General features: G+C 46.3%; 1 protein-coding gene and 1 pseudogene across 6 annotated transcripts in view; both read right to left on the bottom strand.

The window, feature by feature from the left end:
- The window catches only part of LOC147440025 (uncharacterized), a 58,879-nt gene extending 42,935 nt beyond the window's left edge, over positions 1-15,944 (bottom strand). For 4 of the 6 annotated variants that reach the window (XM_086485722.1, XM_086485721.1, XM_086485720.1 and 1 more), the window contains exons 1-2: positions 15,759-15,942; positions 14,691-14,939 (exon numbers count right to left, since the gene is read on the bottom strand). In XM_086485722.1, coding sequence (XP_086341848.1) covers positions 14,691-14,916 — 226 coding nt within the window. In that variant the 5' untranslated portion in view covers positions 14,917-14,939; positions 15,759-15,942. Of the gene's footprint in view, positions 1-14,690; positions 14,940-15,758 lie in introns of all 6 variants that reach the window. The other 2 variants (XM_086485719.1, XM_086485724.1) reach the window with 2 other exon arrangements.
- On the bottom strand, positions 4,022-7,275 carry LOC147440026 (uncharacterized; annotated as a pseudogene).
- Positions 15,945-22,630: the final 6,686 nt, after the last annotated feature.

Raw genomic sequence — 22,630 nt, 5'->3', positions numbered from 1 at the left:
AGTAAGAAGGGGAAAACTGGCTCTCGCAGTCGATGAAGCATGTCCCCTCCTGCTTAAGGTGAGGTAAAGGTATTGCTTTGCATAGCGTCCTTGTATGAGGCAAGCAAATTTGGGTAATCGGTGAAGAACTCCTCATCCACCCAAGCTGCTTCATGTGTCCCTCGATCCTTGAACTTCAGGAAGAATTGTCTTGCTTGCTTCTTCGTTTCATGCTTGAATTGGTGCAAAAGAAAAAAAAATTCCCCGAGAAAAAGATTCTTCTATTAGTTAATGAAACTGCCCATACGGCTACAACCACCTCTACTAGAGAGGGCTACAACAATCATAAGGGGGAGACTCTCCAATGAAAAAACAACATATGTACACTGAGGCTAAATCAAGAGATGGGAGGAGGGAAAAGCCACACAGGTGGACGGTAGTGCCATCTCAGCACACCCTGGACCATGGTGAAGAAAGGCCCAGGGCGCCACAGTCGAAGGAAAGCCTCTCTACGCTCCCGCAAGCGGTCGGAGCTGCCTTGGAGTCTCTCGAATTGTCCTCTGAGAGTATCGATCAGCTCTAGCCAAAGATCTCGAACAGTCTCTACTGGTGGTACAAGGCGAGCCTCAAACATGCGGAAGGAGCGGGCCCGCCAGATGATCTAGAGTGTTAGGCCACGGATGAGCTCCAACACTCCTCTCTCTCACTGCACCACTCCTGTGGAGTAAGCTCTGTAGCAAGCTGGAGTGTAGGTCAACCCCCCTGCATCACTATCATCCTGCTGGTGGACGACAGCTCAAACTGAAGTGCCGGGCCCGTGAGAGTGGACCAAGCAGCTGCCCCCCTAGTGTACTGCCGCCGTGCCATGGAAAGAGCTGCATCAGCCGAAGGACACGAAGCCAAACCTGTTGTGCCAAAGGACAATCCCAAAGACAATGACGCTGACTCTCCATAGGATGGTTACAAGTTGCGCATGCTGTCGAGAGACCACTATGTACAAGCCAATCCCAACTGATGTAGCTCGATGTGCAACCAACCACTGGAACAAAGTGACTCGCCGCGGGAATGTGGAGTCCCATAACCTCGCCCAAAAAGTTGACAAGAACTTAGCTGAGGCCCTCCTCCTGCCAATGAGGTGTTGTAGCAGGACGAGCCTCTCTCCGTGCTGCCATGTCACGTGACACATCCAACCTATGTGTCCGTGGACAAACTACAACATGCCAGGGTTCAGTTCAATCAAGTCAGTCTAGAATAGGAAGTGATCTGGTACTTTTGTGAGTCTGTTCGCAGACCGTGCATGTCCAGACACTTAATTTAGATGCATATCCTCCCGTTGCACATAGCATGATCATCAGCATTACCATCAGATTCCATCAGGGGAATTTTCCAGTGCATTAAACCTTTTTTCCCTATTTTTGACATTTTTAACTTATTTATTAAGTGACTTTTGTTGGGAACTAGGTAGGGCAATTTTGCTAATGAAATATATAAGCAACCTAGGGTTAGCTCTATCTGGCAGAGGAGGAGAAAGGGCATCAGGCAATTCAATGCACCAGGCTTCTCTCTTCCACTCTTAGCAAGAACAACCCCCCCTCAGCCTGGAGTTTTTCAGCCCTGCACTTGTCATTTTGCAGCAGCGAATTCAGCCTTAAAGACTCAGTTTTTCCAACGACTAAAGACCCAGCAGATCAGCGTTTTTATGACCAGCATCTCCAGTGTTTTTGAAGACCATCAAACCAGCGACTTCAGCCTTGGACAGCGCTGATTCAGCCCCCTGTTCCAGCGTTTTTGTAGGACAGCAAAAGCAGCGAACTCAGCCCCATAGCCAGCGTTTTCCTAGACAGCAGACCTGCGTTTTTCAGCCATAGAAAACCAGAGTTTTCCATCAACAAGCCAGCATTTTTGACAGCAAGAAGAAGCAGCGTTTTCAGCATTCAAAGCCACAGCAACAAGTTCGTCGTCGTCGTCTCCGAAGCATTCAGTTTTCAGCCCTAGTCTCGTCATCGTCAGCACCACCGTCAGCCTCGACATAGCATCACATAGTTTTGCATCAGCATCTTGTACCAGATTGTGCAATCAATAGTAGACCACTATCGCCATCGAGAATGGGGCCCTTGGAGGAGGGTTTGACAACTTCCCGGTGTCGTATTCTCTTCTCTCTCTATCTCTCAGTCTCATGCACCTTCATTCACAGTGTTCATCCACTTTGTTTGTGTCCATTGCACTCTCTCACTAAAGGAACGGAAGGCTCTCCCTTCCATAAGTAAAAGCATAGTTGCCACGGAGTTTCGAAACGTTTCGTTTGAAATGAGTTTCAGAAGTTTCGAAACGGTTTCGTCCCAGAAAGAAACGCCAAAACACAAGTTTCGTGCAAACTAAAGAAATGTACGTAAGTTTAAGTGGTATAAGCTAAGATCTATGTTTTAAGCATTACCTTACAATTAGACATGAAAAAGAGGGAGAATAGGACTAACTTTCATCATTAGAAGCAAGACAGAAGCTACATTCATGACATTGAGGATTTCATGACCAAAACAAAGAACAAGAGGCTTCAAGGTTTACATGTAACATGAGCCTTGACTTTACTTTTGAAACGTCCAAACTCATACAGAAACGTTTCTAACACGTTTCGTACATTTCATGAGTGAAGAAACGCGTTTCTTGGCAACACTAAGTAAAAGGAACCTTGAGCACAGTTCGGAGCACTCATCTTGAGCAAAGTTCAACATTCACTTCCGCTGTACCTAACATGCCAGTATGTGATGCCCAGGTCGAACAATGTACTGAAAGAAAGGGACACCTGGATGGTCGGTTGAGGAGAAAGGGTTCCTCCAAAACCACTCTCCAGGATCCCATTGCACTCGTGCCACTGGAAAGCTCTCCCAAGCCCACAGCCTCCAGTGGCCAGTCTCAAGAGCTGCTGGGTCAGGATCTATGACACAAGTCCTCCCACAGATGCCCACAACTCGGATCCTCTGAAAACAACACTCTGCCACCTATGGGGCCTCTACTGAAACTCGGTGTAAACGACCCTCGCCCTATAGCTCGAAAAACAGGGAGGGTACAGTCTCTGAGCAAGCCCGAACTGCAATGAGAACCTCCAGTCGCGTAAAGGCCCCCATCCATCTGGGGGCTACCGACTCGAGAGGTGTGAGCCACTCAGTTGGTACTGCCTCTGTGATGTCCTGACACATGCTCTGCACCCCTCTCATGCCCTATAGCTGGATGCTCTGAAGCTCCTCTGACAAGCCTGAAAACTGTAGCCAGTCACATAAAGTGCGTATTGGACCCTTTGCCATGGGACCCCAAGAAACATGAGGCCTACTACCAACCAAGTGGCCTCTCTGAGTGCTAACCATGGGATTCCAAACAAGGGGCTATCTCAGGCGCTCCTCCGTGCAAGTAGGTTGATGCTGCTCCAAGCCTCTCCGCAGCTGCTCCCAGGAACGGAGCAGACTCATAGCAAAACGGTCCTCCAGTCTCCTGCTCAGGCCAACTCTGTGCATCTCTGTGATAATCCATCCGATCGAAGGTCGCTAGGGGCATCCAGCCTGAGGCACTCTAGCACTAAGCCGCTGAAGCAAAAACTCCTTCCAGGGCTCCTCGCTTGGAAGTAATCCTCTGACAACAAACTTCCCAAGAAGGGATCTACTCTGCTGTGCTCGCTTGGATCAGCACGCGTCCTTCGAGCATGTTTATTGTGCCCAAGAGATTGCGGTTCATCTTGGTAATGGTCTCCGTCATTTCCTCTTTGCACTTTTGATTGGCATCCTCTAGGGGGTCGGCTCTATCGTTCTGCTTCCTCATGCTTGATCGCCGTCCGACAGAGAGCCACTAAGCTCACGTGGCGTGGTGGCTGGGCGGGTGGGGGAACGCGAAGAGGTATGGCAAGGGAGGGGCAGCGATAGAGTACGGACGAGAGAGAGAGAGAGAGAGAGAGAAAGAAAGAAAGAAAGATTTTTTTACGTCCATAAGAGGCCGAAATCGGCCTATGAGACAAATCAAAGTACATGGGGGTAAGTGTCCTCTAGATATCCTGTGAAGGATAAAAGGTACAAAGCAAAAAATAGCTATCCTGTGTAATGACTGGGAGAGAAGGGAGGTGGTACAAGGGTAGGGGGGGGTGGAGCTCTAAACCAGGGAAAAAATGCAATCCTATATGCTGGGGTATATACAATCATGAGAGAAAGTGCTATCATATCTTTAGCTCTATCTAGTCCCGTAATCAGGGTGTAACACATGATGCATGGGTGGGTGAGGTGTGAACAATCTCCGTAGGATGGCGGCTGGGTCGGCAAAAGCCCGGATGCGTCTCTCCTCTAGAGATCTGTAGTAGCGCTCCTGAATCTCCTGGATCTCTCTCTTGTGACGTCGGGGTGCCCTACGTCCGTGGGGACGTGGACGCCTGCGAGCTCGGACCTCCTCAGCCTGCTGTAGAGTCACTCCTCTCTGAGTAGTCTGGGATGGTGGTACTACTGTGTCCCTCTGGAAGAAGTCTGTGAGCTGTGTCTGGCGCTCGTCTCTCACGACTGATGATGTCTGAAGGAGAGTCCCTGTGCTGCTGTGCGTCTATGAGGAAGCGGCCGAACTGTCTCTGGTCTCTGGACTCAAGAATCTGATGTAAGGTGGGCTAATCTGCAAACAAGGTCGGGTATCTGCCTTTGATCTCCTCATATGCTCTGCATCTGCATACAAAATGCTCCTCACTCTCAATGTCTGATGTGCAAAGTCTGCATATCCTCTCTGCTCTGGGGACATGTGCAGCTCTCCCTGCCTCAATCTCTAGCTGGTGTGATGATACTCTGAGCTGTCCAATGGCGACCCGTGCTCTGTGCGGCATGTAGACATCCATGTACCTCGGTCTCTGGATGAACCCATCTGCTAGGATGGTCAGGAAGTGGTCTCTGTAGTACTGCCTCTTCGTAGGAAGAGGCTCTCTGGGTGTGATCCATGTCTCTCTGATGTATAGCTGCCAAAGATCCTGTCTGAGAACTCTATTCCTCTCATGGTGTGAGAGGCGTATGTGTGGGGAGTCGGGATCATACTGAAAAGGAGGCAAGTCTATGATGTCTAGGCCATGTGATGTGAACCACTCTGTGACCTGCGAGCACCATGCTCAGGTGTCTCCCTCCTGGTATAGCTGTATCGATGCCTCGAAAGCTCTGCGGGTGAGTCGCTCTCACATGCATTGGATGAAGAAAACTGTCTGGAAGAGGGCTTCTACTAGCATCGGGGGTGCCGCTAGCTCTGCTCTGATGATGTCGTGTGGTACTGATGGTTTGCTATGGAGCAAACGAGAAATCATAATGATCTGTGGGCGCTCTATCTGTGTCCAGAGAGATGCTGGTAGCCCTGGTGCCCATACTGCGGCAGCGTACATCATGGCAGGTGTAACTAGAGTGTCAAAAAGCCACCCCTTGGTACGGGGCTCTTGGAAGTGGGCCTGGTGGCATCTGCGCTCTAATGTGGCCAGTGCTGCATATCCTCGTGTAAGCCGGTCTCTGGCTGCCTGGGTCATGGAAAATCTGCCAGTGGTGCCAGTGAAAGTCACCCCCAAGTATACATATGAATCAACTACCTCAACCTGTCCACCTGCTACAATGAGCACTGCTCTACTTCGGACTGTCCTGGAGGTGTGGAAAATCATGACTTTGGTCTTGCCAAGGTTCATTGTGAGCCCTCTATGTGTGCAGAAATCATCCAAGGCGCGTAGGTGGCTTTGTAGTCCCTCCTGTGTCTCAGAAACTAGAATAATATCATCTACATAGAGCATAATATGGACTGGTGTACCTGCCAAGTCGGATCCCGCCCCGCCTGCTCGTAGGATGTAGTCTGCTATCTCGTCGATGTAGAGGCCAAATAGGGTCGGGGAGAGGGGGCATCCTTGCTTCACACCAATGGTGCTAGCAATGGGGTCCGATACTCCACCTGGGCACCGCACTCTGCCTATGACCTGTGCATACAAAGAATGAATGGCCCATATCATCTCAGATGGTATCTGTAGCTCCTGAGACGTTGAAAGAGTCTATCTCTAGGGATAGTGTCAAAAGCCTTGCGGAAATCCACAAAGCAACAGTAGAGTCGTCTCTTCTGTGCTTTCGCTCCGTCGATCAGGCAGCGAAGCACGAAGATGTGGTCGATGGTCGAGAAAGTGCGTCGAAACCCTGCCTGTCCTGGTGCGCGTAGACCTGATGCCTCTGCGTATGTGTTGAGCTCTGCCTCAAGAACTGCTCCATATAGTTTGGCCAATGTGTGGCCAATCATGATAGTCCTGTAGTTCCCCGGGTCCAAGGTGTCACCAAAGAGAGAGAGAGAATGGAAAAACGCCATATAGTACGACGAGAGAGAGAGAGAGAGAGAGAGAGAGAGAGAGAGAGAGAGCACGATAGACTTAAAACTTAAAACTTAAAGTTAAGAAACGATAGGCTTAAAAAATGGGGGTTAAAAAGTCAAGGCGTTAAAAAAATTTAATCGCGCGATAGAGAGAGAGAGAGAGACCTCACGATAGACCCAGCGCGATAGGGAGAGAGAGCCATCGTGATAGACCCAAAACTGCAAGCAGGGGGCGGGTGCAGGGGCAGCGCGCGAGCAGAGGATGGGAGCAGGGGATGGGGGTGCAGGGGGGCGTGCGCGAGCGGGGGGCGGGTGTAGGGGCAGCGGGTGAGCAGAGGATGGGAGCAGGGGACGGAGGTGCAGGGACAGCGCGCGAGCAGGGGGCGGGTGCAGGGGCAGCCCGCGAGCAGAGGGCGGTGGTGCAGGGTCAGCGACGAGCGGGGGGCAGGTGCAGGGGCAGCGGGAGAGCAGGGGGCGGGGGGAGGTGGGGGGTGTGCACACACACACACACACACACACACACACACACACACACACACACACACACACAGAGAGAGAGAGAGAGAGAGAGAGACTTCTGCACCGGCCAACCTTGGCAATGAATTGATAGATAATACAATGGGGGCAGTGGGTTGTTTATATACCTACCTCAGTAGATTGCCCCACCCAGACTTTGACAGAGAATAAAATAAATACCTAAAGCCAAAATAAATCTTGGGATCACATTGGGCTATTCACTTGAGATGCTACTAACTTTAACAGTTTGGTGGTTGTGCCTACCTGGAGTGAGATAGTATTTCCATGCCGGGTTCTTTTTAGCCTTGTTTAGCCCTCGGTTTTGGCTCTCTCTATAGCCATGTAGGTTCCTCTAGGTGCAGAGTATTTTTCCCTTGCCTTCCAGGTGCCCCCAGTTGCCTCTGTGGCTCTTATCCACATTTTCCCAGCTTTCTGCCCCTTTTCCATGTCATGGGGGCTGAGGTGTGGGTCAGGCAGGCTGCCTTTGGCAAAATATATAGGGCAGGGGGGCACCTCTCTGAGATATATTGTGCAGCCCAGCACGGCACCCCTAGTGGGCAGCCCTTGGCCACTGGCAGCCAGCCACGTAGAGAAGGGCTGATCTGCATTTTTGCAGGCCCTTCCCTAGCATTTCTTGTTGGCAGCCTGCAGCGTTTTGTGTGGCACTTGTGGGTAGAATGGGGACCAATTCTCAACACTGGTCCCTTCAGTTGGGGCGATGGGCACCAGGTCCTCTCCTTCGAGTCTTCCCCTCAAGGCAGCCCATTCATTGGGCATCATATGCAGAGGTAGAGCACTCCTCTAGTTGTGCACGCGTAGTAGAGCAAAGACTTCCACACCCTCTAGAGGGCAGCAACAACAGCAGCCTAATGGCCCATCCCTCTCTCTCTGCAGTTCTTTCTTGATGACAAGAGGAAGATCAGTATTGCAAAATTCCCAAAGCATGTTGGAGTTATTGCCCATGTCGAGGTCAAGTCAAAGGTTTCCTGTGCAGGAGATCTACCTAGTAGTTGGGCATCATCTGACATTGTGAATGGTCTAGACTGTTGACAAGACCTTGGTTATTTGAGTAAAATATTATTTGAATTTTGTCCTTTTGATGAGACCATAGACTGTGACATGCATCACTGTTCAGTTTTCCTTGTGTATTCACTGTTTTTCAATAGTAAAGGTATTATGATATTTGAATGTCGTTGAGACTGAAGTCGATTCTGAATCTTTATTGTGGCATGAAAACCATTTTGTGGTTTGCAATATTGGATGACTAAAGTGGTACTTGGTGCCATAAAATGATTCTAAACTCGAGTTTATGATATCTGTTAGTCTTCACAAATATCCTAATTTGTTCTATGATTTAGGTTTTTGTATAATAGTACAAATTTCTAAGTATCTTGAAATTCATTTTCTTCAATACTATGCGCCTCACGTGCCAAATACGTACGAACACTACGTATGGTGACGTTAAGTCTTTTATGTCCACTTCAAAATAAAAAATGTGGGTGAAATTACATTTATTAATGTTCTTAGTGACTTTTTGGTCACCCGCACCCATGCCTCTAGTGGTAGGATTTCCTCATCCTACAAAGAGGGCTATATTTACCACCTATTCACAAGCCACAAAAATATGTTACCAAACAGCAATGGCACGGTTTCAAAGGGGCATCCCCATTCTCCAAAACAAGTCACAATATTCATGCAAGAATGTAGCATGCATAATTAAGGCACTCAAGCCCATAAATATGTTATGCAATGCAACATCGGTAGAGCATCTGTATCAACAATCTGTGTTCGTAAGCCTATGACTAGAAGTGTTTCAACTTCCTACACAAGCACACAATGTACAAAAAGCTAGCCTATGTGGCAATTCCGAGCATGTACATGCAAGCACAAGTCCCAGCAGAAAGCCAAGTCCATTGTTTCATGCATGAACTCAAGGTCCAAGACCTAATATAGCACAAAGTATAAGACCACCTAGGAAGAGTAATGAGATGTCTTCATTTGATTTTCCTCAATTAAACATCGCTGCATATAAACCACAATGAATGTTTTAGCCATCAAAGGGTTTAAGTATCAGAGCTCAAAAGTTTGTTTTTCCAAGTTCCAACAAGCAAACCAATCCTAAATCTGTTACAATTTTGAGATCGAGAGGTTATGAAGTCCAAAGAATATGCCAAGATTTTAGAGCAAATTGTAGAAGTTACTAGTTAAGCAAAGAACTTGACTGTAGGGCAGCCTACCATGTCTAAAGAATCTACAACAGTCCTTAAACTATCAAATAGTGCATGCCTCCACAAAATCCTCCTAGCGTCTATTTAGGTTCCACTCAAAGCTCGAGAAGCACATTCACTCTAGTGCCAAGTGGACATGCTAAACCTATTGTTCGGCAATTTTGTTAGCTTGTTCACAGAAACTGCGTGTCCAAACAATTCCATTAGATTAGGTTTTTGTTAGTCAGAACTGTAAAAGTTCGTAAACATGATTGACGGATGTTCTTACACCTTGGTGGGCATGCGGAAAAACAAGCATGTAGCCTGAGATAATTGCAAGGTCTTATTCCAGTTCCAAGTCAAATGCATCACTACGTTGGGAGCTACGGCTATTTCAGTGCCCCAAAACTTAATGTGTGCAAATGTGCACTCACAAGTGAACCCCTGACCTACAAATCTCGAGGTGCAAAACCCAATAAAAGCAGGGCCTGGCCTCAACATAGAGCATGCTTTTTAGCCCATTTTGGAAGCATGTATTTGCGACAGATCGACCCCTCCCTCTAGCATTTTCTACTCCAAATCGCAAGCCCTCTACTGTTGCCATGTTGGTTCATAGAGGTGTGAGAGCCCATTGAGATTCCCAAAAGCTGAATGGGGGGACCGTAGCAGATGGGTCGAGCCATCAGCCTTTGGCAGCCATATCCTCCTCCATCTAGCCTATCTCTAGGCTCCATTGGAGGCGTCATCTACTGCCCTATCTGCCCCCGTCATCTTCACCATCACCAACCCCCATATTCCTTGCAACTTTGCAACTCTAATGTGATTTCAACGTTTCCGATCTGCGGTTTTGCATCACTCCGTAGAGAGACACAGCTATGTTAGTGCCCCAAAACTTAATGTGTGCAACTGTGCACTCAGAATTGAACCCCTCACCTACGAAGCTCGAGGTGCAAAAAAACTCGGAAACAGAGGCCGGCCTAAACATAGGGCATGCTTTTGGCCCATTCCGGTAGTATTTTTCAACAACAAGTCGACCCCTCCATCCAGCACTCTCTGCTCCAGATCGCAAGCCCTCTATTGCTGCTTCGTTTTCAGCCTTGAGCAATCAGCCTCTGGCAGCAATATCCACCTCCATCTAACCCATCTCAAGGCCCCCTTGGAGGCACCATGCCCTGTCTGCCCTAGTCATCTGCATTTTTGCAACCAGCCTCAACCCTTGAACCCTCTCACATCAGGTGTGCAAATCTGCCCCAAATCTACCTCATGGTGGCCATACCCAGCCCATCTCAATTCGGTTCTCATCAGTGCATACATAGATTCCTCACGGGAAAGCGTCTGCTCTTCCCGGAAAACTCTTTAAAATATTCCGCTTTTTAAGAAAAGCTTCTCAGAACCCATCTTTATTCTTGTGCTTGCGTCTTTACGCGTATTCCTCTTTTCCAGTTCGGATTTCCTCTCGACTATGGATATCCCCTTTCCGATGCACCCGTCACCCACCTTGTGACGCATCAGGAATACCCATCACCTAGTCCTTTCCTACCAAACTTACGGTACAATCTCCTTCACGATGCTCTATGTCACCATCCTATCACGCATCAAAGATGTCCGTTCCCGCATGGTCGGATACTTCTTTACTGATGCTCCCTGTCACCATCCGTTGTGACACATCAGAAGCACCCGTTCCTGGTAGCCTTACAGATATTCCCGTTCTCAATGCTCCCGTCATTACTTTCAATGACGCACTAGGAATACTCTGTACTCGGATGTCTCCAGTGAGAAAAACCCTCTCACTTATAATTCCAATAATTCATTTAGAATTATTTTTCTTGGTGTTCCAAGCGAGAAAACCCTCTCACTTATAAATCCAATAATTCATTTAGAATTATTTTCTTGTCAGATAAAGCCAATTTAGCAACAATCATTGTGTCTATACTCTCTCTTTATGCTCTTGCTCTTAGCGTAACCCTAACTCTAATCGCCATCTTTCTAACCCTAACCTTGACACCATGATTAAGCTAAGGCTTCATCCTCCATAGCCTAACGCTAAACCATTGGTGATTAGGGAGCACACTTCCCAACATTAAGTGGTTTTGCACTTAGCGTTTCAAGACGCTGACAGCAAAGGCCCAGCCAAAGCATGCAGTAATCAATACAAGGTGACGACGACGCCAACTCCTTCTGCGTTTCAAAACGCTGCAAGGAAAGTATAGACAAACGCCAAGAGTGTAAGGCAGCAACACCAAAAACGCCAAGAACGTAGGATAGTTAGCGTTTTGACACGCCGATATTGCAGAGGGGGGATCGGATGGCGCCATCGGCAGGGCGGCGGGGGGGAGGGGTGTGTCTTCATGGCTTCTCTCTGCTTCTTCTCAACATGCTAGTTGCTCCACCAAGGCTCTGATACCATGTCAAAGTCTAACGATGCGGAAGCGTCCAGACCAAGGAGAAAATGCACGCGCGCGCGCGCGCGAGAGAGAGAGAGAGAGAGAGAGAGAGAGAGAGAGAGAGAGAGAGAGATTTCTGAACCAGCCAACCTTGGCAATGAATTGATAGATAATACAATGGGGACAGTGGGTTGTTTACATACCTACCTCAGTAGATTGCCCTACCCAGACTTTGACATAGAATAAAATAAATACCTAAAGCCAAAATAAATATTGGGATCACATCCGGCTATTCACTTGAGATGATACTAACTTTAACAGTTTTGTGGTTGTGCTGCCCAGAGATAGTATTTCCATGTCGGGTTCTGTTTAGCCTTGTTTAGCCCTCGGTTTTCGCTCTCTCTATAGCCATGTAGATTCCTCTAGGTGCAGATTTTCCCTTGCCTTCTAGGTGCCCCCAGTTGCCTCTGTGGCTCTTATCCACATTTTCCCAGCTTTCTGCCCCTTTTCCATATCATGGGAGCTGAGGTGTGGGTCAGGCAGGCTGCCTTTGGCAAAATATATATAGGGCAGGGGGGCACCTCTCTGAGATATATTGTGCAGCACAGCACGGCACTCCTAGTGGGCAGCCCTTGGCCACTGGCAACCAGCCATGTAGAGAACTATGCACCTGACGTACCAAATACATACGAACACTCCGTATGGTGACGTTAAGTCTTTTATGTACACTTCAAAATAAAAAATGCGGGCGAAATTACATTTATTAATGTTTAAGTGACTTTTTGGTCACCCGCACCAATGCCTCTAGTCGTAGGATTTCCTCATCCTACAAAGAGGGCTATATTTACCATCTATTCACAAGCCCCAAAAATATGTTAGCAAACAGCAAAGGCACGGTTTCAAAGGGGCATCCCCATTCTCCAAAACAGGTCACGATATTCATGCAAGAATGTAGCATGCATAATTAAGGCACGCAAGCACATAAATATGTTATGCAATGCAACATCGGTAGAGCATCGATATCAACAATCTGTGTTCGTAAGCCTATGACTAGAAGTGTTTCAACTTCCTACACAAGCACACAATGTACAAAAAGCTAGCCCATGTGGCAATTCCGAGCATGTACATGCGAGCACAAGGCCCAGCAGAAAGCCAAGTCTATCGTTTCATGCATGAACTCGAGGTCCAAGACATAATAGAACACGAAGTCCAAGACCACCTAGGAAGGGGTAACGAGACGTCTTCATTTTGATTTTCCTCAATTAAACATCGCGTAAACCACAATGAATGTTTTAGCCATCAAAGGGTTTGAGTATCAGAGCTCAAAAGTTTGCTTTTCCAACAAGCAAACCAATCCTAAAATCTGTTACAATTTTGAGATCGAGAGGTTATGAAGTCCAAAGAATATGCCAAGATTTTAGAGAAAATTGTAGAATTTACTTGTTAAGCAAAGAATTTGACCGCAAAGCAGCCTACCATATCTAAAGAATCTACAACAGTCCTTAAACTATCAAACAGTGCATGCCTCCACAAAATCCTCCTAGCGTCTATTTAGCTTCCTCGAGAAAATCTTCTTCGATGATTTTTTCAACAGATAGTGGTAAAAACTACAGCACATTCACTCTGGTGCCAAGTGCACATGCTAAACCTATTGTTCAGCAATTTCGTTAGCTTGTTCACAGAAACTGCGTGTCCAAACAATCCCATTAGATTAGGTTTTGTCGGTCAGAACTGTAAAAGTTCATAAACGTGATTAACGGATGTTCTTACACCTTGGTGGACATGTGGGAAAACAAGCATGTAGCCTGAGATAATTGCAAGGTCTTATTCCAGTTCCCAAGTCAAATGCATCACTACGTTGGGAGATACGGCTATTTTAGTGCCCCAAAACTTAATGTGTGCAAATGTGCACTCACAAGTGAACCCCTGACCTACAAATCTCGAGGTGCAAAAACCAATAAAAGCAGGGCCTGGCCTCAACATAGAGCATGCTTCTTAGCCCATTTTGGAAGCATGTATTTGCAACAGATCGACCCCTCCCTCAGGCATTTTCTACTCCAGATCGCAAGCCCTCTACTGTTGCCATGTTGGTTCATAGAGGTGTGAGAGCCCATTGAGATTCCCAAAAGCTGAATGGGGGGACCGTAGCAGATGGGTCGAGCCATCAGCCTCTGGCAGCCATATCATCCTCCATCTAGCCTATCTCTCGGCTCCCTTGGAGGCGTCATCTACTGCCCTATCTGCCCCCATCATCTTCACCATCACCAACCCCCATGTTCCTTGCAACTTTGCAACTCTAATGTGATTTCAACATTTCCGATCTGCGGTTTTGCATCACTGCGTTGAGAGAAACAGCTATGTTAGAACCCTAAAACTTAATGTGTGCAACTGTGCACTCACAAATGAACCCCTCACCTACGAAGCTCGAGGTGCAAAAAAACCCTGAAACAGAGGCTGGCCTAATCATAGGGCATGCTTTTGGCCCATTCTGGCAGCATTTTTCAACAACAAGTCGACCCCTCCTTCCAGCACTTTCTGCTCCAGATTGCAAGCCCTCTATGCTGCTTTGTTTCAGCCTTGAGCAATCAGCCTCTGGCAGGCATATCCGCCTCCATCTAGCCCATTTCAAGGCTCCCTTGGAGGCACCATGCCCTATCTGCCCTAGTCATCTGCATTTTTGCAACCAGCCTCAGCCCTTGAACCCTCTCACATCAGGTGTGGAAATCGAATCTACCTCATGGTGACCATACGCAGCCCACCTCGACTCGGTTCTCATCGGTGCATCAGATCAGTATTGGAGATGCTTTATCTTGAAGAGTTTCCATGACGTTAATCTTCCTAGAGTGGAGTCAGTCCTTGCATTGAGTATGTCATCTGTTGTACGGCCTGTTTGAGCAATGGAAAGCATACACCACTCCCGTAACGCAGTGGGGACCCTTGAGAGGGTCGGACATATGTACGTGTGTGATAGTGTGAATGAGTATGCAGTGCATGTGGGTGTGGGTGTGGGTGTGGGTGTGGGTGTGGGTAATCATGTGTAAACTCTGGTCTGGGAAATGGTCTAAAAGTACATACATAGGACAGCATCCACTTCTATGCATTACTCCACACATACACACGCTTTTTTCTGGGTGAAACGCACACGCATGTACGCATGCGCGCACGCGCACACATACAATAAATGTATGCATGCTGTACATGTGTGTCTACCTATCAGTGTAGATAGCATCGAAAGCACCTCAAATACAGATAAAAACAAGTAGAAAATTACAAGAATTGGAAGCAGTTAGCAGGTCTGGCGGAGGAGGTGGCAACGAGGAAGCATCAGCACTAGCTGACTCCAAATGTGCGATTCCGTGAGGGGTGTGAAATCCAACTGCATCTACTACTTTCCCATTAAATATTTCCATTAGCTTCGCTTTCTTCCGTGACTCTTGAATATCAACTTCTGACTCTGATGAATCACTGTCAGAGGCATAACACTGCAGAGCCTCCATAACCTACTCATTCTTCAGGCAACCTATTTGGCAGCATAAAAGGTAACATTAGCAGCAGGTGCTAAATTCAAAAGGCTGATGCAGAAAATAATTATAATGAACTGCACTGCTTATGTCATAGAAAAGAGCACACAAACCATCAGTAAGTCAAACAATTCTTCCTCTTTCATAACAAAGATCAAACTCATCTTATGCACGAATCACATATCAAACTTATATCATGTTTCACAAAGCATGTGAAAGTGGCACTTGGAATAGTACCTATCATTAAAAAATTCTGGTATATCTGTGAAATTTAGGCCCTGACCCTATACATTCATTTATTAACATAGATCAAACTCATCTTATACACAAATCATAAATCCATGCACTAATTTCAGGACCCAAAAGTACGTTACATGAATACGTGGAAATCAAAGTGCACAATCTAAAGTAATTACTGTTACAATGGGTGTTATATCCTTTGAGCAGGCATAGGATTTGAAGAAGTGCTTAGCAAGCATCCATACAGCGACAATCACACTTTCAATAAGATGATAAGAAATCCAAAACTTCAAACTATAGACAACATTAACAAATTGACCAGAGTCCAATCCAAATTACGGGACTTCCATTATGAAATGTGTTGTCAATCCACTACTCTAAATGTTTGAGCAAAGATACAATTCCCCTATATTACTTCAGCTGGTACCTCATTGCTGACCATCAATAATCATCATAAATTAACATGGCCTCAAGATGAAGTTGCAATAAATGAGGCGATCTGTTAAGCCACTGTTTTCCATTTCAATTGGCATTGATGGGTGAATGATTGCTTTAGCATGTAACAACTAAAACTTTACCTGCTGCGAGGATGGCGAACATGGAAGAAGTCCTCGACTGCAGGTTGTCTACCTGCTCCGCAAAAGGCGTAAGGCCGGGGTCCGAAGGGAAGTCGGGCACGGAGGAACAAGTTATAGTTTCGCAGCTAAGTCCCCTTAGCGCTCGACCTCAGAAGTAAGGCTGGTGTCACACTGGGACGGGCGTCCCCCCTTCTTTCACGAGCATGGCCGTCCCTTTCATGTCACGCTTGGCTTTAGTTAAAAAAGTGTCCATCAGTTTCAACAAACCAGCTTTGGCCACTTGGTAGAGCTACCGGTTCTCACGCTGACGTGTAGAATTCAAATCGAATAGTTAGCATTAGCGCCTTGCTTTTTGTCAGATGGCCGCACCTTTAGAAACTTGGGCGGGCATGCAAGGCCGTCCCTCTGACAGGGTCTCGCGGCCATGTTTTACTTTTCGCCCCAGCCAATATACGGGCGCCATCTCAGCATGGGACGCTTTTGCCCGCCCCAATGTGACACCAGCCTAAGGCACAGGATCGACGAATTTAAACTGGGGAGCCAGAGTTTCTTTGCTACTGGGTGTAGTGAAGGGATCAAGGGTAGAGGTGAAAAGTTGGATCAAATTTAAGAGGATCGTCCATTTTGACGTAGCCACAGAAAAAGTAACCTCTGCACAAAAAGTATATTGGCACAAATAGGGCTGCCAATTTTGAGTTTGGGGCTTATTAGGGGGTATAAAAGTGGAATAGGAAAAGAAAAGGGAGTTACAGGGGCACAGATGGCAAGCGTGAGGCGAATACGGACGGTGGAGGACGTGAAGGAGAGAGACGCCATGCACCAGCAGTTGCGCATACGAAGAGAGATTTTTGCTGGCAGGTGATCAGAGTAAGCCTTTTGGTGTCCGCCGTGATCGGGCATGGGAGGGCAGGCTTGGTCTTCTTCTCTATTGGTCTATCTAGTGCTTGTCTGCAGACTCAGAGAGGGAAGACGGAGGATCTCTCTCTCTCTCTCTCTCTCTCTCTCTCTCTCTCTCTCTCTCTCTCTCTCTCTCTCTCTCTCTCTCTCTCTCTCTCTCTCTCTCTCTCTCTCTCTCTCTCTCTCTCTCTCTCTCTCTCTCTCTCTCTCTCTCTCTCTCTCTCTCTCTCTGTGTGTGTGTGTGTGTGTGTGTGTGTGTGTGTGTGTGTGTGTGTGTGTGTGTGTGTGTGTGTGTGTGTGCACACCATAACACCCCAGATCTAGCATTGTGTGAGGATGGAGAGCAAGCCAGGGAGGATCTTGAGGTCTACGCGTGTGTGTGTGTGTGTGTGTGTGTGTGTGTGTGTGTGTGTGTGTGTCTCAGCTGAGTGCAAATAGTCAGTACTCTCTATGTGTGGACATACTGCACAAATCAAGGATTGGGTCGGCGATGCCGGGGAGGGATGTGCACATGGCAGAGAAGAATCTGAGAAGATGGGCACAAAGGAGGTTTGTGTTGCTTGGCGCAATGCAAGGTAGTTAGATGCGAGTAGGGAAGTCTCTATTCATTGGAAGCTTCTCGATGTCTCGAGGGACTGCACGCAGTATTGTAGATCAGGGCAATGGCTGGAGCCATTGTTGTAGAGGTGATGTGGGGTTTGATTAGAAGAACAGTCTCAAGAGAATGGTACTCTCTCTTTTGGCAGGTCCGGAGGGATAGCGCAGGCACATTTGTGTCTCTGTCTCATTGGAGATGGCGCGGATCATGGAGACAGTGTTTGGGGGGCGGTGGGGGGGGTATGGCAATGGGGCGATAGCGAAGGGGCGGACGAGGGAGCATGGTGAAAACTTTGCCTTTGGGGTGCTGAAATTCTCTAAGATTCCCTAGAATCTCATAAACTAATTAATGGGCTTAGTGAATTTCGACTGAGTAGGATGAACCTATAAATATTTACTTTCATTGGATATGCATATAATCAGAGCTGCATTGCGATTGAGCGACGAATCGTGCATGGCGCTCTTGGATAGACTAGCAAACTTGGATGCGGGTTCGAGCTCTGAATTAGTGTGTGATCGGACCTCTGACATGCATTAAATCTTGATGCAACTTTTCACCTCTACCCTTAATCCCTTCACTATGTCAAACCTGATGCAACTCAAGATTTGAGCAGGCATGTTTGCGTTATTGATCCCTTGATGCCCATCCCATGTCACATATGGACAAGGTTGGGCATGGAGGCATGCCCACTTAGCGTTGTAGGAGAGGCAATCTTGATTTATTTATTACCTTACTAGACGTTAATCGTGTCAACTTAGATGGAGAGGGTTTCTAGACCCGTAGGTAGCATGGACATAAAGTTGTTTTAAATCCTTCGATTGCCAATTCTCACCCTATCGTAGATTCCATCCCCTAAGGGTATTAAGGATCGAGTGGTACTTAGGCTGAGTTCAAACGTGAGTGGTGGTAGCACTCTCCTCGTCTTACTACTTCCCCCCTACTTGTTCAGAAAGGCCAGCAGTAAGGATGAGTAGAAGCAAGCATAGAAAGGCTTGATTGGTTCGTACTTGTGTAGCCTAGGCTTAGGATGAATACATGACATCTTGTTGTTGATTGCAGTTGGCAGCAATCAACTGACTTTAGCATGTCCTTGACCGTGACCGCAGGCCAAAGTCTGCTTCTTTCTGAGGGGGGAGGGCCATTTGTTCTCAAGGTGGGTCGAGAAATAGAGACATCAAGCAGCTCCAATGGTTAAGCAACATGCACTTTCCATGCTTCTTTTGATTTAGTTGTATGTGCCTTGTTTGAACCCAGCCTGGGGAGCCAGAGTTTCTTTGCTACTGGGTCGTAGTGAAGGGATCAAGGGTAGAGGTGAAAAGTTGGATCAAATTTAAGAGGATCGTCCATTTTGACGTAGCCACAGAAAAAGTAACCTCTGCACAAAAAGTAATATTGGCACAATATTTACTTTCATCGGATATGCATATAATCAGAGCTGCATTGCGATTGAGCGACGAATCGTGCATGGCGCTCTTGGATAGACTAGAAAACTTGGATGCGGGTTCGAGCTCTGAATTAGTGTGTGATCGGACCTCTGACATGCATTAAATCTTGATCCAACTGTTCACCTCTACCCTTAATCCCTTCACTATGTCAAACCTGATGCACCTCAAGATTTGAGCAGGCATGTTTGCGTTATCGATCCCTTGACGCCCATCCCGTGTCACATATGGACAAGGTTGGGCATGGGGGCATGCGCATTTAGAGAGGCTTATTAGACGTTAATCATGTCAACTTAGATAGAGAGGGTTTCTAGACCCACAAGTAGCATGGACATAAGATTTTTTTAAATCCTTCAATTGCCAATTCCCACCCAATCATAGATTCCATCCCCTAAGGGTATTAAGGATCGAGTGGTACTTAGGCCGAGTTCAGACGCGAGTGGTGGCAGCACTCTCCTCGTCTTATTGCTTTTCCCCTACTTGTTCACAAAGGCTAGCAGTAAGGATGAATAGAAGCAAGCATAGAAAGACTTGATTGGTTCGTACTTGTGTAGCCCAGGCTGATGATGAATACATGACATCCTGTTGTTGATTGCAGCTGGCTGCAATCAACTGACTTCCGCATGTAGCTGACTGCAAGCCGAAGTCAGCTTATTCTGAGGGAGGAGGGCCACTTGTTCTCAAGGTGGTTCCAAAAATAGAGACATCAAGCATCTCTAATGGCTGAGCGCCATGCACTTTCCATGCTTCTTTTGATTTACTTGCATGTGCCTTGTTTGAACCCAAAGAGAGCTTGAGCTCTTGCAAGCACACACACATGAAGACAAAACATGTTCTTCTTCTTCTTTACAAACTCAAGATAAGAGGTTTACAAAACATAAGGGAAAATAACAAGGTAAAGAGAAACTAGTACAACGGTCTACTGTGAATCGCTAGTGAGTGAAGTGGATAGATAAGTGTGTCATCACCCCGGTGGATAGACCAACTTGGTGTAGTACAAGTATAGTATCACTAGCGAAGACATGTGTATCCACCAAGGTGTACTGGTGACAATGACTGTCAAGTGATAGTCATCCAAGAGTCATACATGTTGAGCGTGACATCTCAACTCTCCCCCTCAAGCTCAATGCCGTCTCATGTATGCCAAGCATCGCTCAAAATCACTATAGCTTCTCCGCTCCAAGGGCCTATGTGAAGATATTTGCAATTGGCTCATTCGTTTTGCCACGTACTCAAGGTCAATGTCGCCTGCCAATACCCTCTCTCTGATGAAGTGGGAGTGCACCTCAATGTGCTTTGTTCTAAGATGAAACACTGGGTTTCATGCCAAATATATGTTTTTGAGGTTGTCACAATAGATGACAATTGGCCTCTGTACCTGTACTCGAATGTCCTAAAGTAGCTCACATGCCACCACTACAGCACCCATATACTCTGCATCTATACTAGAAAGAGCAATCGTAGGTTGCTTCTTGTTGCTCCATGTGAAAGCAACACTCCCAAGTGAAAACATGAAACCCTTGAACCAGCGATCGTATGTGCTACCGGCCCGCATCTGTGTAAACATAGAATTGCAAGTCCACATCACTCGTATAAAAGAGTGCATAATCCAAGGTAGCACTCACATAGTGCAATGTGTGTCTCACTACATCCAAGTGTGGTTTCATAGGAGACTGCATAAACTGACTCACCAATCCAATCGGGTAGCTCAAGTCTGGGCGTTAGATAGTCAAGTAGATCAAGCTACCCACAATCTTCCTGTACATGGTAGCATTCTCAAGTACTCAATCTACATCATTCTCCAACTTCAAATTTTAATCTAAGGGCAACATGCTCGCCTTACAATAAGCCATACCATACTTTTTCACACATGTCCAAAGCATATTGTCTTTGTGACAGCCATACACCCACACGCTCTTGTGTGCGAACAATTTCAATGTCCAAGAAATATCGTAGGTCTCCCAAGTCTTTCATCTCAAACTCTTGTTGAAGTAGAGCATATATACCCTTTAAAGATGTTTAAAGATTGGAACCAGGGAGCTTTTGGAGGGTCATGCTGGCTTTCTGTGAGTGTGCAGGACACTATGATTGGGCACATACAAGATGCTCACACCCCTAAGGAGGCTTGGGATACCTTATTGTCGTTGGTGAATGTGATCAACACAAAGGCAAGGAAGCTACAATTGAAGACTGAGCTAAATACAAAGCAGAAGAGAAACCTGTCTATCAATGACTGTTCATTGAAGATAAGTCACTTGCATCAATTGGTGTTACAGTCGATTGATGATGATGATAAAATGGAAGTATGTTTACAAGGTTTGGGTCCAGAATACAAATTGTTTAAGACTAATATCCAACTTCGAGAGAACATTCCCTCATTTCCAAATTTTGTGTCCTTATTGATTGTGGAAGAGAAGGAACTTGAGGAAGATTGCTCTACACAGGGTAGAAACAATTTAGAATAGGTGCTTTCTAAAAACAGAGGAAGAGGAAAGGGACATGGTATAGGTCATGGAGGAGGTCGACAACAAAGAGGCAACCACCAAGCATAATAGTAGAATAACAATTAGAAATAGAATACTAGTGGTCGAGGAAACTTTCAAGGTAGGTGGAGTCCAAGACGTCATGGAAATGTACAACGTAACAATACAAGTCAACATGAAAATGTAGTATGATGGGTTGTGGAAAACGCAATCACTTTGAACGTGAATGTCTAGACCAAAGGCAACAAAATAATTATGAAACCACTAGTAGGAGTGTAGATGAGCCCGAGAGGTTATTTGTGGTGTAGCACATGCTAAAGACTATGTCTGCCTATGTGGCAAAATCTAGTGATAATGTTTGGTATGTGGACTCTGGTGCATCAAATCACATGACTGGTCATGGTGAGTGGTTTATGGAAATGCAGACTTTGCAAAGTCTTGGTTATGTAGAAATTGTGATGATATTGCACACCCCATCATGCATATAGGAAATGCACCATTATCTATGATAGATGGTAAAGTAAAGTACTTGCTTGATGTATTGTATGTATCCAATATCACAAAGAATTTGGTTTTTGTTGGGCAAATAGTTGAGCAGGGCTTGTAGGTCAAGTTTAACTATGATGGTCTCTTTGTCAAAGAGCATAAGAAGAATGAAAGGCTAGTTGCACAAGGAAAGAAAGTGGATAGGATATTTATTTTAAACAAAATGTGCCTGAGGTGAATGCTACCATGTGTTTGCGGGTCGCCGCGATGAACGTCCATAGCATAGTCTTCAGGCATCAACATAAATATCAATACCAGGGAAGCGACTCGGATGAGGCATGGAAACTCACTAGGGTTTCAATCCTAATGAAGTGAACTCGAAGAGATGCAACTACTAACTCTACAAGCAAATCAAACGCACTAAAGCCAAGTAATCTGCCTATGTCCTACACAGCTCTACAATCATCATGCCTGTTTACCATGAAAATCATATCGGATTCGCACGAAACTTGAAGGGAAGCTACAAGGGACTATCAGGAGCATATCCTATCACTGTCACAGCATTCTAGATGGGTACATGGATTGCGATCGTTTGTCCCAAAGTACGCAAAAACAGCAAACGGATGATCCTAAAGGGTCGTTTTTGGGTCCTTAAAGCCTCTTCTAGGGTCAAAACAGCATAAAATACGCATATAAACACTCAAAACAACGATTTAAGGCCACAACGGTTGCGTTTGATACCTACACCGAATCTTGAATGCTTACACTTGAATGAAAGAGCAGAGTAAGAAGAACACAATGCAATAAACAAAATTGAATTTGGATTACTGTAGCCACAATAGCGATGATTACAAGTTGGAGCCAAGAGGTCGCTCCCTGTGCGTATAACAATAGTCACTTATCTTCAAAAAATAATCTCCCTTTCCCACTAACCTTAGTGTATTATATACCTAGGGCTTTCTAAAG

This window comes from Adiantum capillus-veneris, chromosome 16 (genome assembly GCF_014529385.1).
Source record: "Adiantum capillus-veneris isolate H3 chromosome 16, ASM1452938v2, whole genome shotgun sequence".
In the NCBI taxonomy this organism is placed as follows: Eukaryota; Viridiplantae; Streptophyta; class Polypodiopsida; order Polypodiales; family Pteridaceae; genus Adiantum; species Adiantum capillus-veneris.
The sequence above is the reverse complement of the archived record's forward strand: the minus strand, read 5'-3'. Positions and strand labels throughout refer to the sequence as shown.